Source organism: Cryptomeria japonica, chromosome 4 (genome assembly GCF_030272615.1).
Source record: "Cryptomeria japonica chromosome 4, Sugi_1.0, whole genome shotgun sequence".
NCBI classification, from domain to species: Eukaryota; Viridiplantae; Streptophyta; class Pinopsida; order Cupressales; family Cupressaceae; genus Cryptomeria; species Cryptomeria japonica.
The window spans coordinates 444,196,005-444,212,005 of NC_081408.1; the positions used below are offsets into that span (position 1 = coordinate 444,196,005).

A 16,001-nucleotide genomic window follows, 5' to 3' on the forward strand; every position below is an offset into this window, starting at 1 on the left:
TAGATCCTGGTTGAGACCCTACAATTATGTTAGTTAATCATTGAAACATAATCCATAAAATGTCTTTCCTACTAGAAACATTATCTCAACCAAAAAGGGAGTTAATCATTGAAACATAATCCTGGTTGAGAGTTAATCAAAGATCCATAAGTTTAAAGAAAATTGTACTAATAAGTTTGAGTTAATAAATGATCAAGAAATTAAAGAAAAAAAGAAAGGATGTCTATGCATTTGATCCCCAAATTAAAATCTATTATAACGATCATCTAAATTTCAATGTAATCAAAATTTGTAAACATTAAAAATAATAAAAAATTTATAGATATCATCATCCCGATGCATACTACAAACCATGTATTACAATATAAATTGATATGACTTAGAAGAACAAAACTTTATTTCGACGAAGGCAATCTTTATATAACTCTTTTGTCTCATATCCAATTTAAGTGATTAGTATGTATCAAAATCATTGCTAAAACAAAACAACAAAACTCAGATAGAGTAAAAGTTTAAAATTATTTGATCAATATAGAGCTTTAATCGAGTATTTCATGGTCTGCTATTTGTTGATACCCATGTCTTTGGATCATCACATGAAAATCACTTACCTACCTAAATTGCTTTGTGTTTGTTGTTCTATAGATTTTGATACATCATGATGTAAAATAAATAAAAATTAAACATACAACTTACTTCAAATGGCATTCTAGGTAGTCCAATCTAAGTCAACCTTCCTATCTACAATTACTACACCTTAACTCATTCCTTTAGTATGTGTTTCTCCTATCACCTTCTCAATTACTAATATGAAGATGTAATGAAGGTGGTGGTAGGAGGAATGATTGATGAAACTTCTCTTACAAAGTACCAAAATATGGTCCACTCCAACTGGCTGATGACACTGACTAAAACTATGGTGCTATTGTAGTCGGCAGTTATGCCATATTGTTAAAAAATAAATAAATGGTTAGCTAGAGTGTTAATTGTATATGTATTAATCAGCTTAAAATGTGATGTTGTCATTCGTAATGTCTACTTTTCCAATGCCCTAGTTTTTGCCCTAAAATTACAATTCCAAGTAAAACAAGTAATGGAATAGAGTTAGCAATATCATTTACCAATTGTGAAACAAGATAGATCCTGGTTGAGACCCTACAATTATGTTAGTTAATCATTGAAACATAATCCATAAAATGTCTTTCCTACTAGAAACATTATCTCAACCAAAAAGGGAGTTAATCATTTACCAATTGTGGAACAGGATAGATCCTGGTTGAGACCCTACAATTATGTTAGTTAATCATTGAAACCTAATCCATAAAATGTCTTTCCTACTAGAAACATTATCTCAACATAATCCATAAAATATGTCTTTCCTACTAGAAACATTATCTTTCCTACTAGGCTTAGGAACATTAACTCAATCATATGATATAACTAATTTCATTAAGGAAGTTCCTTCAAAAATCATATAAGGCACCTTGAGCTTATTCCTTTCCATTAAGCCCAAGAACATGGAGTGACACCCACCATTCGACCTCCTAACCGCACTTGGGGTGGCTCTACTTGAATGACTTATGTGCTACTTGCATCCCTTGTTATGTATTCCAATAATACTTTCCCTAACAACCTATCCTCATTATGGAGTCCCCTGGAAAATCATATAAGGTGCCTCGAGCTTATTCTTTTCCATCAAGCCCAAGAGAATGGAATGACACTTACCATTCGGCCTCCCGCACCATTCAAGGTGGCTCTACTTGAATGGAACCATGTGTTACTTGCATCCCTCATATGTGTTCTTTACCTTCGATAATGAAATGGTTCATTGGTTAGTGTTAAGAGTCTTTAATATCTATTATGAATTAGCAACAGTACGTTAATTGCTTATCATTCCTACCACTAATCAAGTGGAAGACAAGATAACAAATCAGCTAGAACAAAATTCTTTGCATTATGCATCATACCAGGCACCTATCATAGTCTGCTGACTTTCCCTTAGTAATTATGAAATCAAATAATTAGTTAAGACACTCAAATCAGATAGTTAGTTAAGATCGATTGACTTGCAAGTTATTTCTCTACAAAGGACGATTGCTTGATGCCTTCCTTTTGCATCCTTCATTGGATAGGGTCGTGCCCATCCAAAACATCCCCTTACCCTTAGCAAGAGTTGCAACTCTTCAAAGGGGAGTGTTACCTTAACCCAATCCAAGTTGGATCTTAAGAAATTAATAATATTTGAATATTTATAATGACCTTCCTTAATCAGGTCAGCCCCTCAATCATGATCTCAATCAATTCTATATTTGATATTTGTTTTCCAATTATCACTTTCTTATTCCTTTCTTTGTTTTATATTAAATACCACTTACATGCCCCTCTTAATTATTATTTTCTAATTAATCCTTTATTAAAAAAAATCGTTGTTGTTCTAGAGGAAACAATTTTTTTAGGAGGGTCAATCAAGTAATAAATATCATTGCCTTCATTCTGTGATACCTGCCTATTGTCAACAAGCGATTGCAGCAGGTCTTCATGATACATGAAATTGTGAAGTCTTACTTTCGTAAGACAATTTCATATTGCAATTTGTGGTTTTGTTTAACATTTGGATCAGGTCATGACACTCAGGATTATGCCTTATTTTCTATTTTATCTGATATTTTACTAAAACATACATGTCATTCCCTCCATCCTTTATGATTTATTTCATCTACTATTTCTGCTTTTAACTAATTTGCTCTGCTTCTGCCAATGATTCCTCCACATTACTTGTTTATATAGCTTCCAAACACCCCTTCGCCTAAAGGAGGTGACATTTCCAAGAGGGTCAACCAATCTTATAAACAGATTTTATTTTATTTTATTCTTTCCAAAGTTGGCCCTCCACCTAGGCAGGTCAGTCCTCCTTGTATGCAACTAGGTTTAGAACTATTGCATCTAGGGTTTTAGACTACTAAGATTAGGGTTCTAAGATTGCTACGATCAGTGTAATCTTAACCAGCCACTAGGTAGTATTTATGTAATCAATTATGTCTCAAGAACCAGTTACCAGTTATGATTTTGTACACATTGCATACAGTAATGAATGATACATCTTTCTGAAACTCTGTTGTTTTGTCATTGTTATATTCTGTTACTTATGTTCTACAAATGATATCCCTATTTCCTTTGCATATTAAAACGTAAGTTCCCTACGAGAGTAAACAACTACAAAACATCATCAAATAGGCCAATGACATCAGCTATATACAAGCCAAAAGGGACAAAGAGGGTGAGGGAGAATAAAGTAGTAAAGACGGAAAAACTATTTATATGAAGCTAATGGTTGGAGCAATAACCAATAACACTCCTTTTACCAAGTACCAAAAGTTAGTCCACCCTAATCCTTACATGTGGAAGATTTAATCTATCGACAATTCCTACATGAGAGAAGTCAATAAAGAAAAATAAGGTGTATGCATATCTCAACTGATGATGAATTTTCTTTTTGCTTCTAAAAAGCTATAAGCATCCCTTTTTCTCCTTTTTGTACCCTATGAAAATGCATTTGGTGTTTCTTGCATCAAATCTTTTTTCATGCTCATTTAGTAGAAGAGCATAACAAGTTTTACCAAAAACTTTCAAGTCCCTACAAAATCTCTGAAGGTGTTTTCTCTTCAATTGCTTACATAAGAGACTACTTTCTCAAATGGAAAATCATATACATTGTTGTTGCCCAAAACCTCATATCCATTTCTTTTTAATTTAGGATAGTCCTAAGTTCCTAACCATGCCTTCCAATGTTTTGTTCACCATCTCAATAAATACATTCTGTTGCAGTGTATATGAAGTTGTCAAATTTCTTATAATTCCATGCTTCTTGCAAAAATCTTGGAACTTAAAAGAAAAATATTCTCCTCCAATGTCTAATCTATCAGAATTTCAACTTGCAGTGTATGGTTATTGAACTTATCTAAAAGCTTAACTTCAATTGCTTTATGTTCATTGTTCATTAAGTTGGTGTGCATAAGTGATATGAAAATCATTTTCCTATTCTTAGGAGATTGCACCATCTTTGTGTAGTTGTTTCCTCATGGTGAAGCGAAGCTTGGTTTGGTGTCATCAAGTCAACAATCATTTCGTTCATTCTTAGGATTAGATTGGATTTCTAAATCCTTACCTCTGTTATCTTTTATTTTCCTAAGCAAGTTAAGTTAGATTCCAAATTCCAGTCATGTTCATAACCATAAGTCCCTTTGTGATTACCAGCAAGATCACAATAAACACACTGAGTCTATCCAAACTTAAAGTTGATTGTTCACATCGTACACCTTGGAGTTATCTCATTTGATAATATTCTTTAGCATATGAGGTTTCTTTGTTCAAGAGAGGATAGAATACTTAGTATTTTATTCTGTGTTCGAGGTGCTAAAAAACACATCAACACTCACAAAACCTCCTTTTTATAAACTTTATAGGAACTTTCCAAAAAATATAATATAAAATCAGTTAATAATTAAAATAAGCCTTATTGCTCCGAAAGTGATTTATTTCATTATTTAAATATTCCCAACACATTAGTCACCATCAACGTCCAACATATAAAACTTTCAATTCTCATTCCACTGAGATATTATACTAAGGTGTTTCTAAAATATTTCAATAAAAACTAAGCAACCTTAGTAAAATAATTAAATTAAAGCCATTTATACACCCGAGTTGTAGAAGTTGCTGAAAAGCATTGGAATTAAAATTTGACTATAGTAGAGTGATATTGATGATGAATAATGAAAAACAAGGCCAATCAGGTGACTTACTATAAATAGGCACTCTCTCCAAGAATCTTGGAGAACACACCAAAAGCCAAAAATCGTTTCAGAAAGTGGCATAGTAGTCCTCTAGATCATCTGAGCTCATCGCCAACACCAAACATCCTCATTGACAAGGTTGTCGATCTTCGAGAAAGTTGAAGCCAACTACAATATTGAAGTAATTGAAAATGGGGACATACAGTTGTTGAACACAATTATACTGAGAGGGGGGGTGAATCAGTATATTTCATTAAATCTCCTAATTCCACTTTTTATCACTCACAAGAAACTAATCATATAATGCAAAAGAATGAGAAGATCAGTAGCACAATACACAACACCAAGATTTACGTGGAAAACCCAAGATGGGAAAAACTTATTACAATTGATTTGAAGGCACCAACCTTTAGGAGACACCAATCCCCCACACTTTATGGACACCAATCCAAAGGAACACCAACCCACAACACACAACACTCTTGATTGATGAGACATTCACATCGAGGAGACCGAGATCAACTCATATTGAAAGCATAGTGTCTCCTCGACGAGCTTCCACAACACTAACCCGTCGATACAACTTGCACCGAGAACACTCCAAATCGAGAGGCAAAACCATTTGCTCACTTACTAACTGCACATCGGATTATATAAATAACTAATAGTTTTGCTACATCGACAATGTGGGATAAAGAACCAAGATAGTCATTTACATAGTCTGCTCCTTTTGTGCACGATCTGACTATTCTGCCTGAAGGTGCACAACTACATTGTGTCAATCAACCTCATGATGTCTCAAAGACATATAAGTTTCTCTCTGTCATGTCGACCCACCTCGGTACTGATCCCTTCCTTCAGTACATATCCTTTTGACATCAATGATAAGATTATTAGACCGAAATCAACAATCATCCTTTCAGATTCAGCCCACACCTCAACATGATCTATATGGACATCATGCTCATCAATAAAAATGCAAGAAAGAAATGCAAGCACGGAAGTGGCTTGCCCTCTAACTTCTTTTGTACTAGTCTTTTGACCATTCAAGAATTTGTCTTCTTTATCTATAAGCCAAAGAAGAAATTTGTATTTTTAAAGCCACATGAAACTTCGGTCCTCTTCAACACTTATTGTCAACACACCCATTTCAACCAATTTAAAAAATCCAAGAATAAGAGGAGGTTTCAAATTTCCTATTAAGATTTGGTAGATTGAAACACTTTCCATTCCGGTCTCCTCAAATATGGTGTCCTCTTTAACTAACATAGATGTTACCACAACATCATACGATCTAGCAATCATATATAATTCTTGCTAGCTGATTTTTGCAATCCATCTTTCCATTCTTTTTCCATGCACAACAAGCTGATTTAGTCCTCTTTGCTGGTCCATCAAACGCAAAACATATGGTAAGAAGCTAGCATGGGCTAAAGCAAGCATACTATGAGTTCCTTCAGTTGTTTGTTTTCAGCTTCTAGTGCTGCCCTATCTTCACTTTACTTAAGTACTCTTTCTTTGATGTTGTATGTGAATACCTCAAATAAATTATCATCTCCTTAGTGAGCTCTTGGCCCCAAATCCATCTCAACTAACTGAAAATCATCAGGCTCGATCTCATGTGTAGCTTTTTCTTTCAAGAGGAATTGTTGTCTCTAAAATCAAATTACAATTTGCATTTTTCTTCACTCTAGATTACTTCTTTATTTTCTCAGATTCTTACCCTGACAAAAGAGAAGCAAGTGAACTGAAATCAACCTAATAAGAAGCAACAACTTTTCTCTTTCTGATAATTGTTGTCATTTTATGACACCCTTGGTCCATCAAAGATACGATCCATGGACTGGCACTGCCCCAGTTGATCAAGGAGAAAAGCAATGGATTTATGAAGTGTGAAGTGTTGTCTTGTCTGGAGGACGTTCCTTAGTCCTCAACCCCGGAACTCCGGAACCCCGAGGTTCCAAAGTTCCTTTCCTTAGTCTTCTTCCCTTCCCCGGAACTCCGGAACCCCGAGGTTCCGAAGTTCCTTTCCTTAGTCTCCTTCCCTTCCCCGGAACTCGGGAACCCCGAGGTTCCGAAGTTCCTTTCCTTAGTCTTCTTTCCTTCCCCGGAACTCCAAAACCCCGAGGTTCTGAAGTTCCTTTCCTTGGTATCCTTCCCTTTTCCGGAGTTCCTTCCTTAGTCTTCCCCACTTCAGGAACCCGAGTTTCCGAAGTCTTCCGACTTCCTTCCGGATGGTGTGATCAACACTCAAAGTTCTAAATGCTCCAACGACTCTTGTGACTTGTGCACCATCTTTTGTGGAGCTACAGGGGTGCATTTAATGATTTTTGCAGGATTTCCATCAAGAGAGGTACAGGGCCATGCTTATTGTGGTTACTTATGTCATGCCTGCATGCTCTGACTTTGGAATGTCAGTCAATCCACCTTCTAGAAGTACCTTTCTTCTTAGGATTGCATTTTCAGGGTATGGCCAGGTTGCTTGCATGTACACAATGTCAGGTGCATGCACTTCCCTGCATTCACTGACTGACATTTCCCTGCACACACAAGGGTCATGGTCTCTCTTATGCAACCAATTTTCTATATAAGGCTATTATGCCTCATTGCAAAGGGTTCTCTCCCTGTTGGCTTAAGCTATTCTATTGTTTTTCACTTCTCTTAAAGACTTGTATATTTGTGCATTTCTACAAATTGAAAGTTTGGCCATTGGCCTTTGAATGAATTGAAATTATCGTTCTTGCCTTCCTTCAACTTATGCATGTCATGTATGTTTTCTTACCTTCAGTGTAAGTGTATGTTGAGGCTTTCTTTCACATATATGTTGTGTTAACCTGTTTTTGGGTGTAACTTGTGGGAAACCTTATCCCCTCTTGACATTCAACAAGACTTAACCTCCATACATGCATTAAGGTCATTCATGCAACTGAAGTTTGTGCATCTCTTGGGTATTTCAGTTGATTCTTTGTGCCATTTCGGGTGGGGAGAGAAACATCTCTTATCTTGGTGCATCACCTCCTTTCATTTTAAGCATTTCTCTCTTCCCTTTTCCTCTGCAAGCTGTTAGGATAGGTTTAGAAGTAAGATTTGAAGTGTTGAGTTGGTTCAACACCTACCCTTGGATTGAGAAGGAAATCGGCCTTCTCCGGAGATTCAACCCCCTTGCGCAAGGTCCCACACTTCAGGGTTGTTTCCGTGTTTCACAAGGTTGTTGAGTTGATAGCTCAGCAAGGGTGCAAGCTTTTTTGATAACAATAACCAAATAACTTACCCATTCTAGTGCATACTTTTCCTGTTCTTGACTTACTGAATAGGACCTTCCAGTGACAGATTTATGTGTTTTATGAATTATCAATAAATTCCCATCTTTCTTATGTTTGTTAGCTTCTGTTACAAGACCAAAAGATCATATCTATAATAATATCTGTCAAAAATATGCAAGGAACCCTCACTGATCTATTAATAAACTGCACCTTTATACTGAAATACTGCTAATTGTAATTTGAGGACATGTCTGAAATCAGGAACATTGTAAAAGCATATAAACTGCTGCCATACATACTTGAAATAACTGATCTTCCAGGTGACTGAAATCACTGTTCATTGTAGATTTTTACAATTGGAAGTATTGCTGATCACTGTCTTTTGGCCAAGCTGTACTTCTGCAGTCTTTGTGTTTTCAAAACCCTAAAACAAGGTTCTTTGAAAATGGAAAATATGCTGTTTAGAGACAAAAGACTTGTGAATCACCTAGGGTTTCAGAGCATTGTCCTTTCATGGTAAATTTCACATAAAATCTTGCTATCCCTTGGGCAAAATACTGCTGTTAACATTGATGTTTACCCCTTGTTGACTCTTCAAGGTGTTCAAATTACCAGAACCCTGGGCATGACAATTTTATTTGAAGACAACTTCTTTCTTGACTTACCATCATCATTTTGCAAGGATACAAACTGCTCTTTTTCATTTCTTGAGGATAGCAACCCCTACAAACTCACTCTTTTTCAAACCTTAGATATCAAAAAATATGCTTCTATCACTCAAAAAAGTATCAAATTAGTGTTTTTTGGGTTAAACCATAGCAGCAAAACTCATTCCCAAGAATAAATCTGCAAACCGAAACAAGATTCTTTCAAAATTTGCAAAAACACAAGGGTTAGGGTTAGGGTTAGGGTTTCCAAACCAAATATATCATAAAAAAGGATCAAAATCACTATTTTATTAGTTGCAGGGGAATTTTTTGATGATTTAAACATGATTTAAAACAATTCAACTTGCAATTTTTTATTGAAAAACTCAACAAGCACAATTTTGGTGTATATTGTGATTTTTTTGACAAAAAAATCAGGCTGGACGTGCATTGTGAGTTTTTTGCAATTATTATTTGTGTTAAAAGTGGAACTCTAAACATAGCCAAACAACTTTAAGACAGTTAAAACAGAGGCCAACTATTAATAAGTGCAAATGAGGATTTTTAAAAAAAAAAAATCAATCAACAATACACAATTTCAAGAGTTTAGTATACAAAGCTACAACTTAGGTAGACAATATTGCTAATACAAAGCTTACACTAAAATTCACATTCAATTTGAATCATGAAATTATGAACAAAAGTTTCATAATAACTTCATCATGAATAAGATGTTCTATAGCATAAACTTCACCTCTAATATCATTTTGAATATCTTGTAACCAAGCAACTTATTTATAGGTCACAATGAAATTCCTTTAGGGATGTCAGAATAATAATTAAATATCCCAAAAATAAATGTTTCAAAGCAAACGTATCCAAAAGTTGCAAAAAGAATGGAATGAAAGGAAATTAAGGCAAATGTAAACCTTAAAAAACTAAAAAAAAATTACTCTTAACTAGAGCTGCCAAAATATAGGCCTTCGTCCTCACCTAGAACTATAACATTGGAAATACCCACTGTTGGATATGGTTACTGCTAAAAATTAATTTTTTCATTAGTGACCTCTAAGATTCCAGAACACTTTTCACACTAAAAGTGATGAATCCTCTGACAAATACTAAAACCCTAAACAGCATGGATCTATCGACAAGCCGAGAAATAATTCCTCAGGTTTTGTCAACACTAGAAACTTTGTGAATATGCTGAAACCCATTCATAGGCAACTAGAACACTGCTGCAACCAATCATCTGGCCTTAGGTGCTTCTCAATGCCATGCTTGCCGCTTGAATATATTCTAGGCACCTATTTGTGGTTGCATCTGCTACTGAATTGACTATTAGGCATGCTTTCATGACCTTACACCTGCCCTTTTCATATTGTCTAGGTGAAGTTATGACCGTTTTAGCCATCTTAATCACTGGGTGGAGTAAACTGATGGTTGAACCATCACTGAAGTGCACCTAGCTTTATTTTAGACATGCTTGACAATGGTGGTGTAACATTTTATGACTTAATCCATTCTGGCTTTGAGGCAGAAGTTTAGAATGGTACAACCACAGGAAATGCATGCTCTCTGCTTGTCCACCTGCTCTTATGACTAAGGCAGAAAATTCTATTTTCATATGCTGAGCGGAAATTTAATGTGACATAGCCACTACTAGTGTGTACCAACGATACTCTTGCCACTTATCCTTTTTTTAAGAACTTAAAGACACCTAAGCCAACTTTTATGTGCAGGAAAAAGTTTGAACCGAGAAATAAAGCAGCTAAAATACTCTAAGTGCCTCCCAAACTCACTTAGACCTTGTTTTATGAGGAGTTTTTTTTTACTTTTGTGCTACTTGTAATACATCAACTTTTATAATTTGGTTCACCATCTGAATAAACTTTCCTAGCTCAATAATTTCTACTCCATATAACTTGGATTGGAATGTGCACCAAGTATAAAATAAACCATAATATGCATTTTTGCTACAGGAAACTATGTTAACTGTTGACAATTGTATTTATTCCGTTCATTGAACTTTAGATAGTGAAACCAGGGCAATTGTATGCAAACTATAAGGCAACCGTACCTTTAAACTCTCACCATGAACACCAACACAGACAGGAATTTCACTTATTATCTTTTTAACTGATAAAATTGACAGAACAAAGAGAAGTAAAAGAAGATAAATGAACCTAAAATTGAATACTGAACTAGAATTAATTATTAAAATAGGATTTATTGTGCATAAAGATCATTCTCGTGAGGAGAATGATAACTTGGGATATGTATAAGGCATATCAGTGATGCAAAGTGGAACAATGATTGATAAAAATCATCTATGCAACTACTCCATCTGCTAGTGTTATACTAACAAAAGATTTAGCATGCCTCACTTACAGTGTTTATAATGTGGAAAAGCAATATCTTCAAACTACAAAAACACTTAATAAAAACCTCTATACATATAATCTGGAGAGAAAACCATAACAAACATGTATTTTTTGGATACAATTGGCAGGCACTTATTGTGGCTCCAAACAATCCTAGCATTGCCATGAGTTCAACTCGATCAACATTTTTCACAAAAAATTCCTGCACAAGAAACAATTGCAAAAGAAAAGCATTCAGTCTCTCAACTTTAAACAACAATTTTAGCATTATAAAAATCTATATAATTTTAGTACATGCCTACATTATACTTTTAAAATATTAGTATTTGAGTGCTATCAAAATTCAAATACCAAAGGAGATTTTCAGCAATGCTATGAATTAGTTTTGACTGAAGAAAGAGAAAGACTTGTAATATCAAGGACCTATAGCTGGAATAGTCATGAAATTGAAACCCCCTGGAGCTACTTTAAGTACAATATACATAAACCAGTAGCCTGGTAGGATCAAATATGTATCAGACGCTAATCTTGGGTAGACAAGGAATTGTCATTGCTTTCAAAAGTCTATCCATATTAAAAAACTTTTATCATTATGTGAATATTTTTCAGACACAGTGGAAGAGGATAGAAGGCAAAGGCGAGGGCTTGCACAATATGTCGATAATGCACAAAAGGATCTTTGCAAAAGTTCAAGTGTCCTCTAGATTTATATGTATCCTAAAGGATATATTGTTCATAGGACCACAATACCTATTGGGGCTTTGACTAGTCTTTTCCAACCGTCACGCGACAATGCTAAATGTACAAGTATTCTGATTTTCCATGTAAACGAATATAAAGTTCTGATTGCAATTCTACTGTTGAACTTTTACAGTTTACCCAGCAGTATATTCAAAAGCAACTGGTCTCATTTTTATTTTCCATTGCAAATTCAAAATTTTCCATAGCTCACTGGCATTGCTTATTGTATGAAGTATGGAACCTCCAATAACAAGTATGCACAAGAAGATCTTTGCAAGAGTCCAACTGTCCTCTAAATTTATATGCATCCTAAAGGATATGTTATCCATGGGACCACAGTATCTATTTGGGGCTTTTACAAGTCTTGTTAAATCCCAACACACACAATGCAAAATATACAAGTATTCTAGTTTTCCATGTAACATAACAAATTCTTAATTGCAGTTTCTAGTGTTGAATATTTACCACCCAATATACTGAAAATTGATTGGTGTCATTTTTATTTTCCATAGCAAAATTTAAAAATTCCCATACCTCGCTAACATTGCTTATTGCATAAAGCATGGAACCTCCAACAACAAGCATGTCGCCAAGAACAGGTCGACTCCCTCCTACAAGGCAACAAATTGAATCCAATTTTACTATTATAGAATAAAATTAAACTGATCCGTTGGCTATGATACTTATGTCATTTTATGTTTCATTGATTGCAAGATAAAGAAAGGTCTTACTTATTGACACACATAGCATTACACAAAGCATTTAAAACTACAATCAACTTTTGGGGTCAACATTTGGCACAATATTATACATATAAACATATAAACAGGGGATAATAGATGAATGTTGCAAGAATGTTGATGGGACTAACATGAGATTCATTCCTTTCAATCTTTACTTGGGCCATGCAAGATAGAATATACTCATGACACATGACAAAATTGGCATAACAATAATATGGAGTAGATTACTAGCACACATTAAAATGTTACAACAATCCAGTGAATTTGGAGTGCCATGATCATTGTCTTATAATAATTAGAGTGGACAATTGATAAAATAAATTGTAAATTATATTGTTAAAATTTTTAAAATTATGAGTATGGGGCTAATCAAGGACAACACAATCCTAGAGGAAGATCTCAGAAAATGTTGTACCAAAATCTCTTGCAATGGTTTTAGAGGTTAACCTTGAACATCTAAACTAAACTTAATTGTCATTGCACTATCTTAGCAATGCATGCTACCCACCAAAGATATAAATTACTTCCTCGGGTAGACCATTATATGGTTATGTTCATAATGATAATACATTAGTGTAAAATGTGTTGTACCCATAGGAAACTTGTGTATTTTGTCATTTTCTAACCCCCATAGGTTCATAAATTTGAGCACCTAGGGAAATCAATGTGCCTCTGCAAAGGATAAGTATGTAGTACATTAAAAATACGATAAGTGGAATGCCTTGATTCTTGATTCAACTTGTAGTGTTTTCTCAATAGCACTTATTTTTTCCTTATAAGACCAATGTTTTATTTTATGTATTTGTTTTCTTCATCAAGGCTATACCAAGTCAATTTCCAATTCATAATTTTTTATCCCAAGGCCTTTCCCAAAATTCTTTACCATGTAACCAATTTCATGACTTGTTTTCCTACTTCCTCTCTGGTCATTTGGCTAACATCTAAGTTGCTGATTCGGGTATGGGTACCAGAACCTGATATGGCAGTACAGCAAAAATAATTTTGCTGTAGTCATTTACAACTTATTCTGATTGATGCAGCAAAAATCTGTTCTTTTATAAACAATTACAAGTATTGCTACATTATACCACTTGCATATAGCTTTTATCAGCCCCATAGTTAGTGAATACAAGTATCTAAAAATTAATGACTCATCATGGTCACAAATCTAATATAGCTAATTTGAAATTGCCAGACTTGTATCAACTCACTATCAACCCCTTGATGGTGCTCTGTTGAAGGCGGAGCATTTTTGTTCTTAGCTTCAGCCTTTCGGATTTTCATCCATGCCGGTAGGAGTTTGGTTGCATGAACCAATTTCAAAAAGAGAAATTACAAATCTTCATAAAACCTCTTTCCTCTCAACTCCTTTTATAACTTTCTTTGAGAGAAAATATTTTAATTTTTTTTTAAATCTTTTCAATTTCCCACCAAAAATGTGACCTTTAAACTGCCTTTTTGGCCCCCAGTGCCTAGCAACACTTAAGTCACTTTTTTTAACACTTCTAAATAACTAGAATTAATCATCTTGTAATTTTTATTTTTTTGACAGCTTAATTTTAATTATTTAATTATTTTCCAAGGTCTATTGGAAAGGGACATTACACCTTTGTCTTCCACCAGCCCTCTTTGAAGGGCCAACATATTGTTTCCTATTTTTCCCATGGCTTCTTGCATTGCCACTTGGAAACATGAATCCTCTATTATTAGTGAAAGTGGAGCCTTTTTGTTTTCCCACAAACAGGCTACTAATTTGTGAACGAATATAATTCTTCAAACCTCAAAAACTTATGTCTCCTTTGTGCCCCAAAAACACTTATCACCATTCCAGACTAATGATCACAAAGTCAAACCCGCATTCAATAAGTTGTGATGTAACACAATTCCTCCAAACAAAATGCATCATGCACATTTTGGTGTTAAATGCTTAGCTATTGACAATCCATATAAATTCAATAATACAACAAATATAATTGACAACTAAATAAGAGCAACCATGTATAGATGAACTGCACAGGTAGCTCTAATCTAAAATAAATGCAATAAATATATATTATACCAAATTACAATCTACAGAAAAACACAATAATGAATACAATCAAACAAATTACTTGGGATTGAATATAATAAAAAATATTAATAATGATTACAGTTTAAAAGGATTTTTGAAAAAAAGGATGTGAAATAATTGTTGGGATATTTCTAGCAATTAGCTTACAGATTTCTCCTCCAAGTTGCACAAGATCTAAAATATTTCAAGCTGTAATGGTTTTGAAGGCAAAGAACACTTAAACCAGACTAACTTGCTTCAAAAAGATGCTCTAATTTTTTGGGTGACTCCCAAAAAAATTGCAGCCATCTAATAGCACATTTCTGCTATGGTAGTGGAATTTGTATGGCATAGGCAATTAATTGTTAATATACTACTTGATAAATTAAAAAAGTGATTGCAACTTTGTATGTACTAAATTATAGAATAAATGGCTAGTTATGAGTTCTGCAATTGGGAGAACTCGAACTCAGAGCTACATGTGCAATTTGTTGTGTATGAAAGGAAAGAAAGTGATTCCTTAAATGATGATCAAAGCATTTAAATACAAATTCAACGATAGGACAATTTCATCTTTTCTGGCCCAACATATATAGTTAACTCTAATATAACTTGATTTCATTGTGGCAATAAAATTGGTATACGTAATGTTGCCAAGACATCTTTTGCTTGAGTGTGTCTGAAACTTCAAAAAGATGATACCATCATGTTTCAGAAAAAGGACAGTCAAGCTTGAGTTTCACATACTTTGTCTATCCGAGGCATGAACATCTGAAAATACAACGAGCACGAGCCCAGCAACGCATACAAATACACCAATGAACTGGCTGATTTTGTATTTTGTCTTCAAGCACAACCATGTAAGGAATATGACACATGGAATTGTCCAGCAGTCCAACAACATGACACTTGTTATTGATGTATATTGATAGGCCCTAACCACTGCATGCAAGAAACAAATTAATATGAGTATCAAAAAATTACACTTAAAAACAGTTCTATTGCTACTGGTGAATTCATGTCTTGAAGCCTATCTCAATTAGGAAGAAGGGAAAGAAAATCAGAGTCAACACAGAAATTAAATCAATTACAAATTCCATATAAACAACTATCAAACAATGGGTATAAATGAAGGGCACATGGAGAAATTGGAAGAACACAGAGGCCAAATTATGCTCCAACTGCACCACCCAGAAATCTCAAGCAAATTTACATTCGAACCACCTGACACAAAATTGCACATGGTGTTCTTGGAAGGATGAACATCAAGAACATTGCATTCCTCTTGAAAAATCTAGTTGAAGAAAATAGATTGAATTCATATGACACTGTTCTAACCTCTACAACTTAAAGGTCTTTAACAAGGTGTCACATCCACAA

General features: G+C 34.5%; 1 protein-coding gene across 3 annotated transcripts in view; it reads right to left on the reverse strand.

Annotated features, from left to right (window-relative positions):
• LOC131033733 (uncharacterized) overlaps positions 1–16,001 on the reverse strand; it is a 210,990-nt gene that overhangs the window by 95,930 nt on the left and 99,059 nt on the right. For all 3 annotated transcript variants that reach the window (XM_057965005.2, XM_057965004.2, XM_057965006.2), the window contains 3 exons: positions 15,369–15,563; positions 12,363–12,439; positions 11,207–11,289 (listed from right to left, as the gene is read on the reverse strand). In XM_057965005.2, coding sequence (XP_057820988.1) covers positions 11,207–11,289; positions 12,363–12,439; positions 15,369–15,563 — 355 coding nt within the window. The remainder of the gene's footprint in view (positions 1–11,206; positions 11,290–12,362; positions 12,440–15,368; positions 15,564–16,001) is intronic.